Source organism: Ammospiza nelsoni, chromosome 19 (assembly GCF_027579445.1).
Source record: "Ammospiza nelsoni isolate bAmmNel1 chromosome 19, bAmmNel1.pri, whole genome shotgun sequence".
Taxonomy (NCBI): Eukaryota; Metazoa; Chordata; class Aves; order Passeriformes; family Passerellidae; genus Ammospiza; species Ammospiza nelsoni.
In genome coordinates, this window is record NC_080651.1 from 8619153 (window position 1) to 8641160 (window position 22008).

A 22008-nucleotide genomic window follows, 5' to 3' on the forward strand; every position below is an offset into this window, starting at 1 on the left:
TTGTGTTTTCATACTGTAACAGCAGCTCAAATCCTAGACTGCAAATTATCTGTTTCAGTGATAGAAGATCAGGTAATAACTTTCAGATTTGCCAAGGGATGTTTTGGAGATTGGCAGTCTGTGGAATTTTTATTGTTGCTGTGCCTGTGTTTGTAGGGCCTGGGGGCTTTAGTTTTCCAATTTTAGCTAATTTAAATACATTATTCCTGTGACTAATATTAAAGCCAAGTACGGGAACAGCGTATCATGGCATTTTAAACAAGTATTTAGTGTGGATTTAGTTGTAGTGAAAGCTTTGTGTGGTAATAAAGTGAAGAGCTGCTCTACTTCCTGCTGGGATTACCATGACAAGGGCTGGTAATCCTCCTGCCCCTCAGATTTGCAGAACCTGCTGGGTGAACTGCTGGCTCTGGTGCTCCTTCCGTGAAGTGTCTCATCCCTCTGCCAGAGGAGCGAGGCCAAACCGGCAGGAGAGATGGAGCTGGGCTGGGATTTGCTCCCCTAAAACCCGATCAATGTGGGAAAAATAATTTCTTTTCCCCTCTGCTGCCGGGGGAAGGGGCAGGGTGATCTCCTGTGCCCGCTCCTGTGCCCGGCTGGTTGCTCTGGAGGCAGCAAGGGCCCCGCTTGGCATCCCCGGGCTCGGCAGGCGGCTGGGAACAGCCTTTCCCTGGCAACCCTCACAGAGCTGGGCATGGCCCGGAGCTCAGCCCACCCCAGAGGCTGGGGACAAGAGTCCTGGCAGGGCTCACACAGGGCTCCCACAGGGAACCAGTGCCCAGCTGCTCTGAGCAGGCCAAGAGGCAAAAGATGCTGCTGGGACCCGCTGGGTGCCCCCACTCCTGCCCTGCTCCCTGTGGCATCCATGCCAGGTAGGGGTGTCCTGCTGCCCCAGTGGGATGAGGATGGGAAAACAGAGGATGGGGGCTCACCTTCCCTCAGAGGACACGTCTTTGGAGGATGAGACAAGTTGGAATGGGCTCCCCCTGCTTCCAGGAGCAAGTGACAGCCTGCACATCCCCAGGAATCTGGTGGCACTTTGTCACCTAGGTGTCACTTGAGGCGCAAAGATCTGTGATCGTTTGTGTGCTCAGGTGGAAAAGCTTCTTTGCAGATTTGGAGCACAAAACAAGAGTGTGCAGAAGGGGAGGAAGCAAAGATACCAGACAGAGGCCAGGCACAGCCCTGCCTTGTCCCACTGTGCCACCAGTCTGGCCCCACTGTGCCACCCAAGGCTACAACCATTCATTCAGAGGGACAAGCACCCCTCCCCTCACTGATCCCCCTGCCTTCCCTCAACCCAGGTGCAACCCAGACTCATCCCAAAAACCCCCATAGGGGCTGGGGGCACATTTGGGCTGCCCCAAACAAAGCTCCTGCCCTCCAGCCTGGCCAGCAGACCCAGATTAGAGCTTTGCATCACCCCCCTCACTCCCCAGGGATTAAAGCTCATTAACCACCCCGAAGCATTAACCCCCACTGGGACCAGCCAGTGCCTCCTCAACCCCCTCAGCCTGTCCCCATCACGTGCTAGATGTGGCCCAGTGCCCCCCAGTTACCCATTTTCCCCCCAAGCCCCAGAGGGCCACAGCAAGCCCCCTGCACCCTCTCAGGCTCTGGAAGGATTTAGCCTTAAACCAGACTTGTGAAGTCAGAAAGGTTTATTCCAGTAAACAGAATTTCTCTTGAGCTCAACAGTACAACAACACCTGATTGCAGCACATGGAAACAAAACATCCACAGGAAGAATTTCCACAAAATACAGGTTAAAAAAAATAGATGTGATTGGAAAAACACTCATTTCAGAAAAAAACCAAAAAGTCTGTGAGAAGCTTTTAAATTAAACAGTGTTGGATTCAAACCCTGATTGGCTCTGTCTCCGGGAGTGTGCAGGAGCAAAGGAGACTATTATTGCTTGCTGTGCTGGCTCCAGACACCCTCTCCTCTCCCAAAATTTGCCCCAGGGCAGGGTGCTGGGCACTCCCCAGTGCTGGGCACCCATACCCCTCCTTGCAGCTGCAGAGGCAAAGGGACAGGGTCATTGTGGACGGAGCTTGCCAGGCCAGGGGGAAATGCCCTGGCTGTGGTCAGTGGCTGGGCAGGTGGGGTTTGGGAGAAGACATTAAAGCCTCAGGTTTTACAGCTAAAGGGTAATTTGGGGGGGAGGGATCTCAAACAGAGATGAGGTTTGGGGTGGGGGAAGAAACAGGGAACGGTGGGGACCAGGAGTGTTGGGCATCAGGCCACCCCAAACCCTTGATCCCTCCCAAACCCTTGCTTGTGCTTACCAGGGTGTGCAGGGCTTCGAGGCAGGGCTGGAGGAGCACCCTGGGGATGAGCTTTTGGGAGGGGGCACCCCCAGCACCCCCGGGCCAGAACCCCTCTGCAGGGATGCTCACTGGCCACCAAGCCCAGCTCTTGGGTCAGGGTGGAGGGAGCAGCCCCACATCTCTACCAGGAGCCCCTGGCAGGGAGGAGAGGAGTGCAGGAGAGGTGGGTATGGGGCTGGGGGGTCTAGAAGACACCCACCCTGCCTCAGGGCCTTCACAGGTTGCTGAACAGTTCGTTTTTCTTGCTCCAGTCCATCTGGGGTGCCCTCTTGCTGGTGCGCTTCTGGTGCGCGCGCTCCTTGGCCACGGCCAGCGGGATGTCGAGGTCCAGCAGGGAGCCGGATGCTGAGTGGCGTTTGTCACCGTCCTGCGGGCGAGGCTGGGGCTCAGAGGGGCGTCAGCCCCACGGCGGGGGTAACCCAGGCCCAGGCACCGCCTCCCCCACACTCCCAGCCCTACCTGGCCGCGGCTCTCACTGGGGCACGGCGGGGACACGGCCGGGGCCGCGGGGCTGCGCGGGCGCTCCGACACCGACACCGGCTGCGGCTCGGCCCCGTTCTCCTGAGGGGAGCAGGGACACAGCGTGAGCTCCAGCCCCGGGGCCTGACAACAGCCTCCAGAGCCGCAAACCCCACCCAGGGGGCCATGAAATCCGTCCTTGCTGCACGTAATCCCCGGCAAGCTCCAGGCACATAAATACCTCCAGCGCTGCCCATCGGGGCGGGCAAGGATTAAACCCCGGCCTGACTGCCCTGGCTTTAGCAGGAGGAGGAGGAGGAGGAGGAGGAGGAGGAGGAGGAGGAGGAGGAGGAGGAGGAGGAGGAGGAGGAGGAGGAGGATGGCTGCAGGGCTGGGTGCTACTTCCCTACTGCAGCACAAGGGCTCCCAGCCCTGGAGTATCAGAAGGCAAAAGAGAGCAGGAAAACAGCCACCTCCATCAAACTCAGCACCACAAGCTGCGTTTCCCCTTCCTGGAGGACACCAGGTCCCTTCCCAGTGGCACCAGCTCTTGTGTGGCAGGCTGAGACCACTGCAGTATCTGGTGGCATCCCCCACCCATGGGCACAGGGGACATGAACAGGAGGGTCCCTGACTGGAGATGGGCATACATGGAATTAAAATCAAGACAAGGCTCTTACCTTCCCTATGTCACCATTGGCTACTGGTTCTGGCAAGGGACCTGTGGGATAAGGACATAGGGTGAGGATGTGTTTGCTTTGTCCCTTTGCCAGTGGAGGGCAAGCCAAGGCTGCACATGGCCAATGCTCACACAACACTTCCAGGGTCTGGCCAGGTCCTGAATTTTTTAACCACCCGCTGCAGCCAGCCCCGTGGCACAGGGGAATGGTGGCATCCACATGATGGCAGCTGCGATGTGGAGCCCTGTGAGACCCCTTCCCCATCCTTCTGGAGAGCAAAGGGCAGCTGATGCCTGTTTGCTGCCCAGGCCATAAACCCTGCCAAAGTGCAACCCAGGGCCATAAACCTGCCCACGTCAGCCCCATCAGCCCTGCATGGGGCCCTTGGCTAAGCAGGGAGATGCCAAAGCCAGGTGATTCTGCTTGGCCCCAAGGTGATAAGGCCACCTCCCAGGGCTCAGCACCCTTAGGTTTGGTGAGAAGGTGACACAGGGCTGCCAGAGGTGGCACAAACCCCTCCCAGAGGCACAGTCCCCAGCCCACCTGTCAGGTGCTGCTCTGAGGGCACCACCTTGCACTTCTTGAAGAACTCATCTGTGAGGATGTCCACCACCAGCAGCCTGGTCTCATCACCACTCGCCTTGATGGCTGCCACCACGTCACTGTGCTGCTTGCCCTCCATGCACACACCATTCACCTGCAGGTACACATCACCACTGGAGCTGGGGGACATCCATCCCTCACAAGCACCATGCAGGGGTCAGGTACCAGCCTTGGTACCGCTCATAATCCCAGCACAGCCACCCCATAGCCCCCACAGGCATTCATGGCCTCACAGGGATTAGCAGTGAAGCCAGAAAAAAAACTCATTAAAAGCAGATTTTCCTCTGAGTAATTGGCATGGGGTCAAATGGGCAAAGCTGGCAGGGAACTCCCAACAGCACATGGACCTGGGGCTGGCTCAAACCCTTGTGCCAAGTGAGGGTCTCCAGAAACCCCACAAGCTTCACCCCAGAAGAGGCAGCAGCCCCACACCCCGGTGAGCAGCAGGGCTGGGGCTCAGCTGGTCCTTGCTCTCATGGATCATCATCCCACGTGGCACAAACCTGAGCTCATCCCCACCCTGGTCACACCTGACAGCAGGAGTCGCCATCATCGTGCACCTTGTCCCAGCCTGTGCCACCCCAGGGGATCCCCGGGGACAGTGCCACTGCTCATTAACCCCAGACAGCTCATTAGTGCTCAGTGCCAGCCCTCCCCAGCGCTGCACCCGTGGGTGGGGACCGGCAGGCTGGCGCAGGTTGGGCGGCTGTGCCGTGAGTCACCAGCGGCAGCAGGGACACTGTGTGCCTCCCTGGCCAAGGGCAGCTGCCTCCCAGGCTGTGGGGGAGTGCCAAGGCTCCCGGAGAGCCCCCCTGAGCTCCCCTGGCCCCAGCACACCTCGATGATGCGGTCCTGGGGGGCCAGCCCTGCCGCCTCGGCCGGCGAGCCGGGGTCGACGGCGCGCACGTACTGCCCGGGGCGGCTCTTGTCACTGTGCAGGTTGAAGCCGTAGCCATCGGGGCCCTTCTTCATGTGGCACAGCCGAGGTCTCAGCTCCTCCTGCAAAGGGAACAATCTGTGGGTGAACTGCTCCTGGACCCCCAACACCCCAGGACAGCAGCAGGAACCCCAGAGAGCTGCTGGAGCACCAGGGACACCCTCCTCAGGTGGCCACCTGTGGGCACTGACACCTCAAGACAGGATGCAGGGTGCCAAACACCCTATGACGCTGGACTCCAATTAATTAATTAGGTTCAGGGCACACTAATTGCAGTGAAACATTGAAGAAACTTGTCATTGTATGTGTGTTCCCAGACCACACTCTTCCTTTTGGGACCAGGGCTGCAACTGCCATGAAGGTGGAGGAGGAAACCCAGCCCAGGTGGTTGGGGAGCACTCCCACTCCAGCCCATCCACTGGGAAGCTTTGGCCACTGGAGAGGTCTCAGGTGCTGGCACAGGTCCCCTGCATCACCCCCCTGCCAAGTGCCCCTCCTCATGGCAAACCCAGCCATGGGCTCAGCCCAGAGCACCCCACAGCCCCTGGCAGCAGGGCAGGGGCACACAGGGCTCAGGAAGGCACCCCACAGCCCCTGGCAGCAGGGCAGGGGCACACAGGGCTCAGGAAGGCAGCTGGAGCCCAGATGGAGCAGCTGTAATGCTGAGGCACCTCCATGCCCCAGCGTGACCTCCCAGGATTGCAAAACAGAAACCAGCTCCACTGGGGCGGCGTGACTGCGACGTTCACCTCTCCAGGAGGCCACACCCAGCTCATCTGAACCTGGTTTCACCTTGACCTGTGGGTCCACCAGTACCTGGAGCCAGGGAGCCCCACTGGGGCAGCCACACTTGGCCCCCCTGGTGCCCTCTAAGCTCCCCACACAGTGAGCAGCAGGAAGAAGCAGGAGCATCCCCAGGAGCCTGGCACACAGGAACTGCCCTTGCTCAGCCAGCAGGGAGTGGGATGTCCAGGAAGCATCAGAGGAACCAGGTGACATAAACCAGACACCTGCAAGTCACACCGTCAGAACTGCTCTGACCCTAGCACCCAATACCACTTTTACAATTTATATATTAAATGGTTTGATCCCACCTTGATCACCAGAACCTGAGCTCTGGTTGGGCTCTCCCAGCAGCCAAGGCTCACTCAAACTGCCAGAATATTCCTCACCAAGGGGGTGTATTTAATCTTTCATCTGAGATAATTTTTTCTCTGTGGGTGCCCATAGCATCACTGAGGACAGGCACTGCAGGAATTTGCCCTCCCACACCTGCACCAGGGTGCTCTTTACCCCCTGTACAGCACTCTTGCATCTTGGCACGGAATCACCTTTGCCCACAGCAGGGAACACCTGGGTCCTGGGGTGCTGACAGCCCATATCTGACACACTGGTGTGGCACAGGGTCCCACACGGGCTGGGGTGACACATTTACAATTGCTAAGCCCAGCGCTGCAATAAAGCCCTGATAAAGCCCCATCCTCTTGCACAACACCTTCCTTCATGGTCAAGGCTGGCCACCACCCCAGCAGCACCTGACAACGCCCTGGGAAGGGAGGTGCAGGCAGCACCCAGCACATCTGCCAGGAGGGAAGGTCATCCCCAGATGCCTCAGCCCTGGCATGCAGGACTTGGTCTCCACGTGTGCCAGCTGCACATGCCCCATGCAGCAGCCCAGCTGTGGATTCCCTGCCTGGGTGGAGCATTGTGACCCCCTCGACTTCGCCCCTTCTGCCCTCCCCATCCCCACGCCGTGCCCAGGTTCACAGGGGGGCACAGCAGAAATCCCAGGCAACAGTGGGGACAGACAATACCCAAAATAATGACAAAGGGCAGGAGCTGCTGGATGAAGGTGGCACCTTCCCAGACCCCTGCCCTGGCTCAACCCTGAGCAAGGGTTCAGGCTCTGGAGCTGCCGGTGCCCTTGGCAGCTCTGTGGGGCTGCTCCACGCCGATAGCTCAGGACAAAGCCAGAGGGAGCACCCAGCAAGCGGGGCTGGCAGCGCTCCCGGGCGAGGAGGAGGAGGGAGGGCTCTGCTCCCACCCATACCAACAAAGCCCTGGCAGCCTGAGCTCGCTGAGATGCTGGTGCCATGAGTTTTGGGGGGATGGGAAATCCTGCAGGGTGGACAGATGTCTCAGGACACAGGGACAGGTCACAGCGGTGAGGGAGGCACTGATCCTGCAGAGGCAGCTGGCCAGGGCAGCAGCACTTGCTGCAGGGCAGCCTGGCCAAGCCATGACCGGCCCCCAGCAGCCCCCCAGCCCAGCATGCCAGGCTGCCTGACCCTCCCCCAGCCACCAAAACCCTGCAGGCAGCCACCATTCTGCCATCCAGAGAGGAAAACAAATGCATCTGATCCTCCAGCAGCCGTATCCTGCCCATCCACGGGGTGAGCACCCCATGGCAGTGCATCCTTTCAGCCCCAAAGTCCCCTCTGCGCTGAGTGATGTGAGGCAAGGGGGTTTGGGGCCAACAACCCAAGGATACCCGTGGCTATGGAGCTGGGAGCTGGGCAGTGGAAATGCCCCTAATTTCTCTAAGCTGCTGCATCCTGTCCTGCAAGGCCAGCAGCTCTCCTGCCGCGCTGGGATTAGCTGGCAGAGCCTTGTTACAAGCAATTACACCCTCAGGCAGGGAGGGCGGTGGGGGGAGCTGCAATCAGCCCTGCAGAGGCATCCCACGCCTCCCCTCTGACCCAGGGAAGGCAGAGAGGTCTCTGTCTGCAGAGATGCCCGCTCGGCATGAGGACTTCAGGAGCACTGCACGGCTGCTCCTACCCTGAAACAGGATTTGGGGCACACCCAGATGTGTGCTGCTCACCCCGCAGCACCTTCAGCCACCTGGCAGGACCAGCAATCCCAGGATTGTGGGGACCTCAGCTGCACAGCATGTCAGGACTCACACCCCATTTCCCAGCCACTCCATAGCGATTCCAGGACACCTTTGAAGCCTCAAGTCCCAAGAAATTCCCTGCAGCCCTACAAGCAGCATCAAGCCTGCTGGCGGCAGCAACCTTCCCAGTTACTCAAAGAGAAACACAAGAGCTCTGAGGATGCCTGAGCCAGCAAATTCACACGGGTCCCAAAATCTGGCTCACACATTCAGGCTTCATACAAAGGGGATGCAAAGCAGCCTCCTTTGCAGCATCCCTGTCACGTCCTGTTTGACTGGAGCTGCTTTTCATGCAGCTGCCTTGAGAGGAAATTTAATTCATTTCCTAATTAAACTCCAGCTACCCCAATGCAACGCTCCCAACGCTGGGGGAACTGCTCCCTGTTACACTCTGAAACCCAGCCCTGGGAGGCTCTCCCAGGTTTTACAAGGAGGGATGAGCCTTGCTGGCAGGAAGGGCTCTAATTGAACACCAAATTTGCAAGAGGGAAGCCTGAGGCTGGTAGCAAATGCCTTGCCCTGGTAGCAGAGCACTGTGCAGCTTGTATGAAACTTTCTCAAGCCACTCCCGAGCAGCTGAAGCCTCCGGAAATAAAGCCGGAGGCAGACAAACTGTCACAGCTCTTGGTGGGGAGACATCCCCATGGCACAGGGCCCCAGGAAATGGGGCTGACCTGAGGGCTGTGAAACTGTCACCACACTGGCTCAGCACCGCAGACAGGAGGGCATGGACCGGCTTCCCAGGAAGGCTCAAAACCTCCACCACAGTATCAGGGGGATTTGCACACTCAGGGTTTGATAGGAATGAAAAAGGAGCCTCCCACAACTGCCTCAGGGACCTGTGGGGGTATCTGAGATCCCTGGTAGTCCCAGTCATGCAGGACCCAGAACAGTTTGGAGAGAGAATGGATTCTGCTGGAAGGTGGGAGACATTAAACATTGCTCACCACAAGCAGCTCTCCCAGCTCCTGAGCGTCTCCAGGCTTGTTAAACAAATAAAGGCAAGTCCAGCCCAATAAAGCAAACAGAACTCTGACACGTGCAAATCTCCTGCTTCCCCTGTGATCCCAGGAAATCCTACCAACCCACAGTGATGGGATGGGGCTGCAGGGGGATGGAGCAGCCAGCACTGGTTGCCTGCCAGTGGCCAGAAACAGCCCAGCAGTGTGTTCCTGCCTCACTGGAGAGAAATCCCTTTCTGCCTGCTCCGGCTGGGCTCAGCATCCCACCCTGCTTGGTGGGTGCCTGGCCTGGGCGATGCCTCCAAAGCCACTTTTCCGCTGGGCCCTGCCCCCAGCCACAAGATTTCCTGCTGCTACCTGTTGAGAAACCGTCTGGGGCCTTGTGGCAATGTCACCCCATGTCACCTGCTTCCTGATCTAGTGAGGAGAGAAACCGCTGGCAGAGAAACCGCCAGCAGTAACCGTGCATGGGCTGTGCCCTGAGCCTGCTCCCCAAAACTGTGGGGAGTCTTCAGCCAAGACTGTCCCCCAAAGCCATGAGGTATCTCCAGCTGGGGCTGTCTCCCAAAATCCTGTGGGGCATCTGCTGCTTCCTAAACTCTTTCCATCACTCCAGCCAACACAGCGAGCAGGCAGCAGTCCCACAGCGTGAGAGGGCTCCATCCTCTCTGGGGACTGCACGTCCTTAGCCCCCAAGCTGGGCAGGGGACTCACCTGAGCTGCATTAAGAACACCCCCTTTATTTTTCCCAGCCCATGGAGAGGTGTGGGAGCAGAAGGCAGAGCAGAGTCTCACTAGCCCCTGGGAGGGAGTGCTGGCACGGTGACACACGGGAGATCAGGCACGTTCTCCCTGCATGGGGCAGCTCCAGGGCCCAGCACGGGGCCACACGTGAGGGACCTGGGATCACACAGGGGACAGCCAGCAAGACAGCAGGGGACAGAACATGGCTGTTCCCACCCAAATAAGCCCATTAAGGAGGTGCTGGAGTGATGTTTTAGCCAGGCAGTGATGAGAGCTCTGCCTGCAGTGGATCAGCCCAACCAGGGGAACAAGCACAGGCCAAAGTCCCACGGGAGATACAGCTCAAAACCACCTAATCCTCAGCAAAACCTTATGTTGATAGCAGCTCAGCGGGGCACCCAGCTCTTCTTGGGGCTCAGCATCAACACTGGGAAGGCTCCACTACACCAGCCTCTCTGGGAACAGGTCATAAGATTTCCCCAGAAGGTTCCTCACACTGGGAACTCAAGAGGCTGCTGCCCAGGGAGCCATCCACGTGTCTGTTGTAACAACAAACACGTCTTTGCTGGGTAAATAAAAAGCAGTATTCTCTCCCAGAGCCCCTAGCGTTTCTTAGGAACCGCTTGGGGCATGAAAGGTCAGCTGTTTCTCAATTCCTCACCTTTCTACATCACTTTGTTTGTGCAACTGCTCACTCCCACGCGTGCTTAAGGCCAACATTCCTGAGTTAGGAAGCGTCTGTGGGGACTGACTGCCGGGATCGAGCCCCCAGCCCGGGAGGAGCTCTGCTATCTCCACTCCACAGCAGGAGCGACTACTCAAAGCACGAGTGACTACTACCAATACCTGCAGTCTAAGCCCCGAACAACCTCTGCCACGGGATTTTTGTTGTATTTTGGGGTGGGTTAGTGCCGACCCCCCTCAGCCCAATTCTGGGCTCAAAGCTCCCTCCCCGCGTTGCTTTCCTCACCCCGTTTTACCGGCCCCGCAGCACAGGACCGAACGGGTTCCGCGGTGGGTCCAACCAGCCCGGTTCGCCCGCCTACCCCCGCCCGTCACTGGGAGACAGGACCATTTAGAGGAAAAAAAATATTTAAAATAAAAAAGGCAAAGCAGCCGGGCGCGGCAGGACCCGGGGCTTCTGGGGAGCCGCGTTTAAAGCAAAGTAAAAAAAGAAAGAATCGAGACCGAAACCACACACAACGCCCAGGGCGGCCGCGGCTGCCGCTCGCTCGTTCGGAAGGCGACCGCGGCCGGTCGCAACCCCTCCTCTTCGGACAACACCCTCTGCCCCGAAAACCTCCGAGCCCCGGTCCCCCGGCCGCTCATTTACCCGCTGGTCGCCACCACCGGGCTCCCGCGCCGCGGGCTCCACCGGCACCGGAGCCGCCTGCCCGCCGACCACCGGCGGCTCGGCGCCCGCCCCGCCCTGCTTCGGCAGCTGATCCTCGGCCGTCGAGTCTACGACGAGGAGACTGACGGTGCCGGCGGCGGCGCGGATCCGCTCCACCACCTGCTGATGGCTCTCCCGCTCCACGTTCTCGCCGTCCACCTCCAGCAGCCGGTCCCCAGCGCGCAGCCCCGACCGCTCGGCCGGCGAGCCCGCCTCCACCAGACGGATGAACTGGCCCGGCTTGCCCTTCTCGCCGTGCAGGTGGAAGCCGTAGCCATCCGGGCCGCGCTCCAGGCGGCACAGCCGGGCGGCGGGGCCCGCGCCGCTGCTCATGGCGGGGGAAGCGGCGGAGCAGCAGCGGGCCCGTCCCGCCACCCGCACTCGGCGCACTGCGCGGCAACGGGCCCGCGGCAGCCTTATATAGGGGGGCGGGGCGCGGGCACGGCGGCCGCCAATCGGAGCGCGGGACGGGATGATGCCCGCCAAATAAGGACAGTGACGGGGCGTGGCTATGCAAAATTTAGAGGTGCGGTTATGCAAATTAGGCGGGTGGGTATGCAAATGTGCTCTCGCCCCGGCGGGGCGCTCCGGGCGCGGCGCCGCGGGGTCGCGGTGGCTGCAGCGGGGCCGGACCGCTCCCGCTGCCCTCCCACCCTTCCACTGCCCCGCAGCCACCCGAGCCCACCGCGGCAACTCCCGATTCTTGCTGAACTCCCCGCGCCGGGGATCGGCTCTGCCGCCGTCCCGGAGACAGCCCCACCACGGCCGGAGATCGGCGGGACGCTCCCAGCTGCTCCTGCTCCGCGGCACGTCCCGGGTGGCCTCTCGGGGAACATCCATCCCATACCCTCACCCGGTCCTTGAAGGCTGCAGTTGCTCCCAGCGCTTCTCCGACGTAGAAGGTGGAGGGATGCTTGAAGTAAAACAAAAATAAGTGAAATAAAATCCCCAAATCGAAACTGCGCGGGAAGGCGGGCTGGGAAGAGGGCAGGTAACTCGTTTTGCAGGGGAAATGAGATGCCAGCCCTGTTCCCCCAGCCGCCCCTGAACCTTGCTCAGCCCTCCGGATCTGATGGCCCGAAGTGGGGAAGGCGGAGGGAACCCCAGGGGATTTGCTCTGCCCTGGCTCCGTGTTCTCTGCTCATGGACTGAGAAGCACAAGTAGCTGCAGGGGATCATGAGCATGTGAGATCCTGGGGTTTGGACTCAGACGGGACAGAGCAAGGCAGTCACCAGCGTGGGCTGCTCCGGCCATGCCGCAGGGCTGCTGGTGCCAGGCAGAGCTGGCTCCTGGGACTGTCCCAGAGAGGACAGCACAGAGGTGTCTCCCAGCGCAGGGCCGGGCTGAAGTTCCTGGGCAAAGGCCCTCGGGGCAGCCAGGACCGAGTTTAACCGAGCTGCAGACCGCAAGCAAGGAGGGCACAGCTGCATGCCGTGGCACAGGTCTCTCACAAGGCGCTCTGCCCCAAAACCCTGCTCAGGGACCCCAGCGGCCGGAGAACCCCCGTGTGCTCGGGGGGGCCGTGCTGCAGCTCCGTGGGACGCAGCTGCGAGCGGAGGGTGGGCTCATTTGTTTCCTCCACTCGGCTGAGCATTCGCCCGCAGCCGCTCGGCGCTGAGAAAAGCGGCGCAGAGGAATCCCACGGCAGCCGGCGGCAAATGCCTTCGCAGGGGAAAACCAGGGCAAGCGTGCTGTGGTACGGCCCCAGGACAGGGGATCTACCGCCCGTGCACAGCCGTCCCCTTGGTAAGGGGAGCCCCACAAGTGAGCTCTTTGGAAGGGCAGATGCAGAGCGCATTTTGGGTAGCCTGTGCTCAGCCAGGAAACAAAACCCAGCTCCAGCAGGGCTGGTTGGAGCATGGGACCGAGATAAGGAAGAAAGGCAGCAGCAAAGGAAACCGCTAAAGCTGCTTTTGGGTCCAACAGTGCCTGCGGGATGGCAGGGCACAGGCAGGACCGTCGCGCCCCAGCTGCCTCCTCCTGCCCTTTGCATCTTGGAGTGAAGTTAAAAGAGCTCGGGCAGGAGGGGGGAAAGAGAAAAGAGCCAACGTCTGTTTGTGTTGAAGCCATCCAGCATTTTTTTGCAGACATCAGCCAAGCGGCAGCAGCAATGCCATTGGTGGGAAGACAGAGTTATTTGGGGAATGCTGGACTCCGCACCATGAGAACAGCAGGGGAGGAGGTTGGTTTTAATTTAACAGGCCGTGTTTACTCTTCCCCTCTCACCTTTGGTCGGTGTGAAATGTGCGGTGGGAGCCCCCCCGGCAGGCAGGAAGGGGCCGTGGGTGCTGCCCCCTCCCCACGCTGCCCCCAGGCCCGGGCCGGCCGCTCTGCAGCGCTGTGTGCAGCAGCCTCCCACGGCGCACACCCAGGGCAGGGAATTCTCACGCGATGAACAATCAGGCAGATGCAAAGCCTCAAAAAATACTCAGCTTTAATCTGTAAACTTGCAAAGAGAGACCCAGGGGCAGAGCAGAGGTGAAGGAGGCACCGGGGCAGGTGAGACACGGGCGGTCAGGTGCAGAGCCAGAGAAGATGCTGATGGGGACAGATGTGCTGGACAGTCCCTGACTCCGACGTGCAGTGCCGTACCCTCCACAGCTGCTCTCTGCATCAGTGCTTCAGTTACACAACCAAATATTCACCATCTGACTGCTCAGAGGAGTGGACAATGTGCTCGAGGGAGCAACAGAGCTGGGCTGAGCACCAGGGATGTCCCTGAGCCCCACCAGCGCCCAGCAGAGCAGTTTGCTGGCTGGAAGATGCCGACAGTGGGTTCCAGCTGCTATTTGCCAGCAGCAGGAAGGCGTAGTTGTATTACATGGACAGTGACAGGAGAGAAACCCCGCCTGGCCTGGGAGGCAGCAGGGCTGAAGCATTGCCCCAGGTGATGCCATCATGGGAATCTCCTGCATGAGGCTGGAGATGGTTCAGTCTGGAGGCATTGAAATGAAAAAGCCTTTTCTTGTTAAAAAAAAAAAAAAATCTCTAATTTCTGTGGCTACAACATGGGGGAAGCAAAGTTTTTCCAAATTGCTGTGTGTACCAGAAGTGTCCCAAGCATTGCTCAGATGCTCCCAGGGGAATTTTATTTCTCACACCAGCTGTGTGGGCAGGAAGCAGGTTTGGCTGGACCCTTCCCCATCTCAGCCCTTCCCTCGAGCAGAGCCAGGACACAATGGGGACATCATTGCATTTGTGGTGGCAGGAGGATAAAAGCCATTGGCAGCAACTGCAGAAATGAGGAGCCACAGCCGAGCGTGGGCACTGGGGTGTGGGGCAGCCTGGGGAGACAGAGCTGAGGATCCTTGGAGGGAAGCCAGAGCCTGGCAGCACCAGGGACAAGGGGGCTGGACCAGGCCCTTCCAGTTGGACAACAGCAGCACTGTGAGCAGGAATAGCTGCAAGGGAGGCTCATCCATGGCACAGCTCCTCCAGCTGCTCCAAGGATCCCTCAGTGAGGTGTGTGGCTGTGTCCTGCACCCTGCTCGAGTGGTGGAAGTGATGGGTCACCATGGCTTGCTGGCCTGGCTGGCAGTCACCACACCATAGTGATTCCCACGATGGCACAGAGGTCATTGCTCTGCAGGGCAGCAGGATCTGAATCCTGGCACCAGGTCAAGGGCCCTCCTCACGCACTCTGCTCCACTGTACTGTGCCATCCACCTTGGCTTGTCAGAGCTTGGTTCCCTCCAGTGCTTGAGAGCGGGATAGGGCCCCACTCTGCTTCACACCCGGGCCCCCAGGCCTGCCAGCTCCTCTGGGCCACCCTCAGGAGAAGGCACAGCAGCTGGATTTCTTCTTCTGTGCCTCGATGTAATCGTGGATCTGGAAGTGGGGCTCATCCAGCGGCTGCACCGCGCGCTGCTTCAGCTCCCTGGAGTGGCGAGGCTGTGTTACCCCTCCCACACTGTGCTGGGGTGTGGGAGCTGGTGGGGCTGCAGGGAACACCTTCCTTGTTCAGTGCCCTGGCCCCAGGTACTCACTTGGCAATGGCCAGGAAGGCCAGCTCCACGTTCATGCCTGTCTTGGCACTCGTCTCCATGAAAGGCACTCCGTACTCCTGCAAGAGCAGCACCACCCCATCAGTGGCTATGCCCAAGGTGTCCTCCTGGCCCTCTGAATCACCCCTGGAGCCTGGACAAGGCTTGTGGGTCACCCCCTCCCTGCCTTGCCCCAGGTTTTGCATGCAAGTGACTGCTGTGCTGCCCTGCAAGAGCCAGGCAGGCCTGGGCACTCAGAGGGGATGGCACGGCTGCACGGGAACCCTGGGTGACCTGAAATTGTCTGGGGGGGCTTAAGTTGGGTTAGACCATAGCACAACTCACCCTGGCCAGTGATGCTCCATCCTCTGTCCTCACAGCTCTCTCGCTGCTCACATCAGCCTGCCAAGGGAAGGAGAATGTCCCCATGCACCAGAGCAGCTGGCACCCTGGCATGTGGCAAACCAGCAGTGTGGGGTGTTCAGGGGGCTGACAGGAATGAGGGGCAGCATGGACCCAGAAGTATCCACTGCCCAGAGAACCTGGGACCTGGTGGCATTGAGGGTATCAGGGGCAACCTGGGGACACTGAGGACCTGGGACAGTACCTGAGAGCATCCAGGACCCAGGGAGGGTCTGGTACCCTGCTGGGCATCAAGTACCCAGCATCATCCAGGATCTAGGGGACATCCAGTCCCAAGGGGAAATCCAGTCGGGCACTGGGCACCCAGCAGCATCTTTGACTCCTGGAGAGAATCTGGGACCTTGTTGGGCCTTTAGGGCTTGGGGTTACCTGAGGTGCAGGGGTGCATCCAGGCCTGGGTGGGCATCCCACACCAACGCATCCCATTCGAGGAGCGCCCCGTCCCTGGAACCTCAGGCTCGTGCTGCCACCCGCTGGCTACCGGGAACACTGCCCTCCCCGAGCCCCGGGGACACTGGGGACAGGGGAGCCGCCTCTGCGCTCGGCCGGGCCCAGAAAGCAGCAGAGCCCCATCCCTGCACGGCCACGGGCACGGCAGGGGCACGCACAGCACAGCGAAGCCCAGGGCGCACGGGCACCCTGCACACACCTTATTGCCCAGCAACATGATCACCACGTCCTTCTGGGCGTACTCATGGATCTCCGTCAGCCAGGCCTGTGGGGCAGCAGGACTGTGTCGGGGTGAGGGGTACTCCTGTCCCTCCCAACTCAGCCCCCACCCCTCAGTACCCGCTGCCTTCCCTCTCAGCCCTCGCATCCCCTCAGCACCCCCATCTCTCCCCCACAAGGACAGGGATAATGACTTTCCTTGGCACAGGAATTATCCCAGCATCACAGATGAGCAGTCCTGAAAACGCCCTGTCTCCTGGCTATAGCCCAAGCCATAGTTCACATCCTTCCCAAACCACGTTTTCACCCTCAGGCATTCACCGTGTCCTCAAACAAAACTCACGCAGCCGTGCAGCACCAGCCAGGTGCCCTGGGATGAGCTCCCAGCTGCTGGCTCTGGCCAGAACAGCCAGTGCTCGGGGGTACAGCAGGCTCCCAGCTGCTCCCACAGCCGGGCAGCCAAGCAGGGCAGCCAAGCAGGGCACCCTCACTCCAGGCCCTGGGAGAGCTCCCCCAGCCCGGGGTGGGACTCACGCGGATGTTGTCGAAGGACATCCTGCTGGTGATATCGTAGAGCAGGAGCAGGGCTGCAGGGGAACAGGCAGAGGCATTGCTACACTGCAGGAATGTGCTCTGGATGGTGTCCCCATCCCTGCTGGACCCCAAACTCACCTTGGGCATCCCGGTAGTAGGCGTGGGTGACGCTGCGGAAACGCTCCTGTCCTGCTGTGTCCCAGATCTGCCGAGAAACTGCCCTGGTGAGAGCAGGGAGAGCAACCTCCCCCAGCTGGGTCTGCTCCCGTGGCTCCCAGCCCTGCTGGACCACCACGCTCAGCCTGAGCTGGGTTTCCATCTGGAAGCTTCTTCCCCCCTCCCAAAGCTCACCTGCAACTTCACCTTCACACCATCCACGGCCACCACTTTGTTCTGCAGAAGACAAGGAGAGCAGGTTTATCAGCCCAAAGCATGTCCTGGTGCATGTACCAGCCAGCCCTGGCACTGAGCTGGCATTCCACAGCCCCTCAGCTGCTCTCCCTGGGCCAGTGCAAAGAAGCAAGGCTGCCTGTGGGGCTGGACATCGAAGCCTCATTGCCACAGACCGTGATCCCGATTGCTTGGCAGCTACAGGGACATCCCAGAGCAGCAACCCCTCGAGGCAGAGCGAAGAGCAGAATCAGTGCAGAGGAGACAGCAAGATCCCAGCCTGCCTTGGATCCAGCGCCTCGTTCATCTCCCACAGCCAGGGTCCCTGTCCTTGGCTCCCTAATGAGCACTTAATGACCTTGGCTGCCCAGCAGGTGCCAGGAACACCGACCTGCTCCGGCTCCTGCTGGGAAGCTCTGGGATTGCAGCAGCCCCGGGAAGCTGGCAGAGCTGCGGAAGTGGGGAAGCATGGATGAACCACACATAATTTTGCATTTATTATTAACATGTTGGTGTGCTTTTATGTTTGCTCACCAAAAAGCCCTGATCTTTCTGACAGGACTCTTCAGTTCCATGTGCTGAGGGACCACTGCTGCACTAAAAATATAGCCTGTTTGCAGTAATTTAAGGGGTTTGGATGCTACAAACTGCCTGGGCATGTGCACTGGGTGATGCTGGATGTCCTGCTCAGGTTTTCTTGCTGGTGGAGCCTTGCTTGGTTCTTAAAGGAGGTAGAAAACACTGAGCTAGAGGGGCTGCATGTAGCACACAGCTGTATCCAGCACGGCAGGAGGAAATCTCCTGGGTTGGGTTTGCAGCCAGGCTGGGCTGGGACCAGGAAAGGAAAGAAGCATTTCCAATTGAGTTGGGAAGGCAGCTATTGAGGCTTAAGCAATCGCTATTCTCATCTCTGAAGCACAGGGGCTTCTCTCCAGAGGCCAGAAAAATGAAAAGCAAAAACTACTGAAAAGCTATTTTAAGACTTAAAGAATCATACTTGGAGTCTGGAAAGAGAGGACCCCTATAAATAATTTGGTTGCTTGGAATTGTTTGAAATGGAAATCCAGCCCATGTGGTGATGACAGCATTTGAGCAAATGGGCTGGATAAAACAAAAACATGCCCCAGGAGACTCTGGAGATTACCTAGAGCAGTGAGCCATGAGCTGCTGGAGGGGATGCTTGCGCGAGGCAGAGCAGGCACCTGCGGGCTGGCAACGCCTCTGGGAGAGCAGCACCGAGCCCGGCAGTGGGACACGGCAGATTTTCCTCCTTTCATGACTTTATCATAAGGACAGGCCTCGTGGCCTCCTCTAACCAAACCCACAGCCACGTCTCTCCCCCAGCCCCTGATCACCAAGGCCCAGGTTCCAGCAGAAGCCAAAGGCAGCTGGGGCAGCAGAAGGGGCAGCAAACAGGAGCAGCTGCGGGGGCAGAGGAAGCTCTGACCGCACTCGACACGAGCCGGGGGCTGTGGGCAGAGCCCTGCCCGGGGACACCCCCGTGACTTCCTTCCTGCTCTGCCTGAGCTCAAACAGCTGTGCCTCCCTGGGCGCCCTTAGAAAGATCCTGCAGCTGAAATTTGGTGAGCAGACAGCAGTGTGGGGGTTTAAACAGCCCATTTCAGCACTTCTCAGCAGCCCATTTCAGCCCTTTCAAGGCATGAAGTTACAGCAACCTGTGTTTGTCCCCCCCCAGCTGTTGGCTTTGGCCTGCATGGTGGAGTGTACTGGCTGCCCAGCACACAGCCCCAGACCATGAACACAGCTGGGATGGGCTAAACCCTTTGCTGATTGAAAGGTAAGAGGCAACAGTACCAGTGGGCTTTTCTGTCTGTTACTGCTCTCCCAGGGAAGGGTTCCAGCAAGAACCTGCAGCTGGTTGGAAGATAACTGGAGGTACAGAGGCTGGAATCCCCCATTGTCCCTGCCCAGCACCCTGTCCTGGCCAAGGTGCAGGTGGAGGGGGGCGAGGGGCTGGACTCTGTGGTGGTCTCACCCGGAAATCTATGCCCACGGTGGCAATGAACGTCCCGGAGAGAAAGGCCCCGTCTTTGAACTGGAGCAGGAAGCAGGTTTTCCCCACGCCCGAGTCTCCAAGCAACATCACCTGCAAGATGGGCGCAGGGAGAGAGGTCAGCAGGACGGGAGGGAGCAGCAGCCCTGGCTGGGGCCGAGCCCGCCCCGGTTCCTTCTCTCCCCAGGGCTGCTCCCGGTGTGCCTGGAGAGCCCCGCGGGGCCGGCTGTGGGTGGGAGCCCTGAGGGTGCGGCCAAGCAGCGCCCAGGGCAGCCGGGCAGCCCCCGGCCATGAACGAGGGGGAGAGCCGCTGTGAAAACAAGTACTGCAGCGAGAAGAGAAATCTCCTAGCCAGGCCCTAGAGGCTCCTAGAGAAGCAGCCACAGCTCCCAAATGCGTGCAGACACCCACGCCCTGCCCCTGGCCCGGGTGTGCCCAGCCCAAGGGCTGATGCGTGGCTTGGGCAAACCCCGCGTGTCCGGGACTCTCTCCCCGCCGGTGCCTGCTGCAGACACCAAAGCAAACATGGTGCCTTTCCCCTCCTGCTAAGCAAACAGGATCAGCCCAGGCTCTCCAGCCACTCCAGCACCACTGGCCTCAGGCAGGGAGCAGCCAAGACCAACGCTGGGCTCCATAAGCACAGCCTTTCCCAATGCTGTGTTCTTTCTGCCTACCTGCAGCAACCTGTTCCTGCCCAGCAATCATTAACCCGACTGCATCATTTTTCACCCTTATGAAAAATATCAGTGAGCAGGACTTCAGCAGGAAGGTCCATGCCTGCATGCCCACCTGACAGGATGCTGGAGCTTGCAAAGTAAACCTCTGCAGCCCTGCTGCCCCTGTGGGCCATGGCCACCTTCCACAGGGATGGCACAGCAAATGCCAAAGCTGGGGGCTGGAAATGCTCTGCCTCCTGCTACCACTTTGCTGGTCAAATCTTCCCCAGGACTTATGGGGAGCTGGGAACACTGCTCAGTTCTGCCTCCACCTCACTCTAGACCACGCTGAAAACTGCTTTTCTCCCTCAAACATGGAAATTGTCCTCCATGAAGAGGAGTCAGAGAGGGGAGGATAAAAGCAAAGGAATAAAAGCAGTTTAGAGAAGGTGACAGCGTGCAGGGCCACTTTGGAACTGGCTCAGTGAGGCAGCAGGGGGTGTCGGGGCTGACACCGTCAGTGCTGGGCTCAGCCTGAGGCTGTATATGAAATTTTGGGGTAAAAGGTTCCTCAGTCCCGTGCTTCCCCTGAGCTGCTCGGATGAGGAAGGTGCTTCCTGGGGCAGCCCTTGCCTGGGCTGGGGTGGGGAAGAGGGGGGCACTCAGGAAGGAGGGCTGAAGGGGGGTGAAGGGGACCCTGGGCTGGATCCAGGGCTGAAATGCTGTTCCCACCTTGGAGCCCTTGGGGTGCTGTTCCCACCTTGGAGCACTTGGGGTGCTGCAATGGCCTGGACGGGGCCCTGCTCCCCCTGCCCTGTGCCATGGGGGTCACTGTTGTGGGGCTGGCAGGAGCCCCTTGCCCTGGAAAAGGTCTGGCGGGCTTTCAGAGCTCGGCCACGCTCCTCTTGCCCCGGGAGCCCCCCAAAGTCCCGCTCCTGCCGCTGGTCCCTCCTGTGCTACCTCCTATGGAGATGGCCGCCCCATCTGCACCTCCCGGGGAGCAGAACCCCAATCCCGGCTGCACCGGGGGCTCCCGGGGAGCAGAACCCCAGTCCCGGCTGCACCGGGGGATCCGGGACAGAGGAGGGCAGGGGGGATCAGCTGCGGCTGCCGCCTCCTTCCCTTCCCCGTTTCGCGGCCGCTTCCTGGGCGCGATCGCAGCAGCGGAGGAAGCGGGCGGCCCTCGGGACCCTTCCTAAACCCTGAACCCCTTCTGGTCTCCCGCAAGCCGGGGGGCGAACCCAAACCTTCCCCTCTGGCGGAGCTCGGAGGCTCCATCCCCGCTCCCCTCGCACCTTGCCGGACAGCTGGTGATCGCGGGGCAGCGCCGGGGGGTCCCCGCTGCTCTTCGGGGGGTCCCCGCTGCTCTTCGGGGGGTCCCCGCCGCCCCCCGGGGTCTCGCTCCCCGCCGCCCCACCGGGGCCGCCCATGCCGCGTCCGAGCGGAGCCGCCGAGTCCCGGCGGGAGCTGCGGCCCCACCCGCCTTCCTCCTCCTCTTCCTCCTCCTCCTCCCCGGCCGATGCCACCCCCGAGGCCGTGCCCAGGCCGCCTCCCTGCCCAGCCCGGCCGCGGGGTGAGGAGGAGGAGGAGGCTGAAGAGTGAGTGGGCACCTGTGCCCCTGCACCCCGCCGTGCTGGGGTTTGCTGCCGGCTCGGCTGCCCGGACAGCGGCAGAGCCCCGGCACGTCCCTGCGGACACGGCCTTGGGGAGAGCAGGAGCTGCTCGCCCCGCACACGAGCAGTCACCCCGTCCCTCACAGTGCGCGCTGGAGACCCCGGCGCCACCAAATCCCACCGTGCCACGCCGGGACAGCGGGGATGGCAGCTCGCACTGCCAGCCCCCAGCCCACCCCAGGGTGAGGGTTTGCCCCCTCTGCTGCAGCCCCAGCGGCGCTGAGCTGGGCCTGGGTGAGCAGCCGGGAGCCGGAGCGAGCGGAGCCGGTGCCGGTGCCGGAGCCGGAGCCGGAGGGAGCGGAGCCGTTCTCCGGGACCTGAGCTGAGCCGAGCCGGTTCCCCGGCGCCCGCCCCTCACCCGGGGCCTCCCGCTCCCCCGGCCGCTCACAGCCCCTGCATCCTACACCAGCCACTGGGGCCCAGCTCATACTGCACTTCATTTAGGAAAAGGCCAAGCATGGGAATGTGGGAGAATTCCCTGGAGAGGGATGTTGTGTTACCCAAAACCCTACCCCGTAAAAACTCATAAATCCATGAACTACAGCTGATCAAGGTCTTCAGCCTTACAGGCATCACTTCATGTATAGGAGCCTTGAGCCCTCCGCAGTCTGTTTTCCCAGGAATATTCCATCTCATCTCTCCCACATCAGGGCTAATCTCA

General features: G+C 60.2%; 2 protein-coding genes across 2 annotated transcripts; both read right to left on the reverse strand.

Moving 5' to 3' along the window:
• Positions 1-1643: 1643 nt before the first annotated feature.
• Positions 1644-11379, reverse strand: NHERF1 (NHERF family PDZ scaffold protein 1). The gene is made up of 6 exons (XM_059485702.1): positions 10945-11379; positions 4910-5071; positions 4013-4166; positions 3470-3510; positions 2790-2891; positions 1644-2697 (listed from the first exon to the last, which is right to left on the reverse strand). The coding sequence occupies exons 1-6, from the start codon at positions 11335-11337 to the stop codon at positions 2545-2547; spliced, it is 1005 nt and encodes a 334-aa protein (XP_059341685.1). The 5' UTR covers positions 11338-11379; the 3' UTR covers positions 1644-2544.
• A 2693-nt stretch (positions 11380-14072) lies between these two features.
• On the reverse strand, positions 14073-21123 carry RAB37 (RAB37, member RAS oncogene family). Its single transcript, XM_059485743.1, has 9 exons — positions 20970-21123; positions 19001-19111; positions 16966-17007; positions 16753-16819; positions 16615-16667; positions 16061-16126; positions 15334-15390; positions 14992-15068; positions 14073-14882 (listed from the first exon to the last, which is right to left on the reverse strand). Exons 1-9 carry the CDS (start codon positions 21102-21104, stop codon positions 14777-14779), a joined length of 714 nt encoding a protein of 237 aa, XP_059341726.1. The 5' UTR covers positions 21105-21123; the 3' UTR covers positions 14073-14776.
• Between the last annotated feature and the right edge of the window lie 885 nt (positions 21124-22008).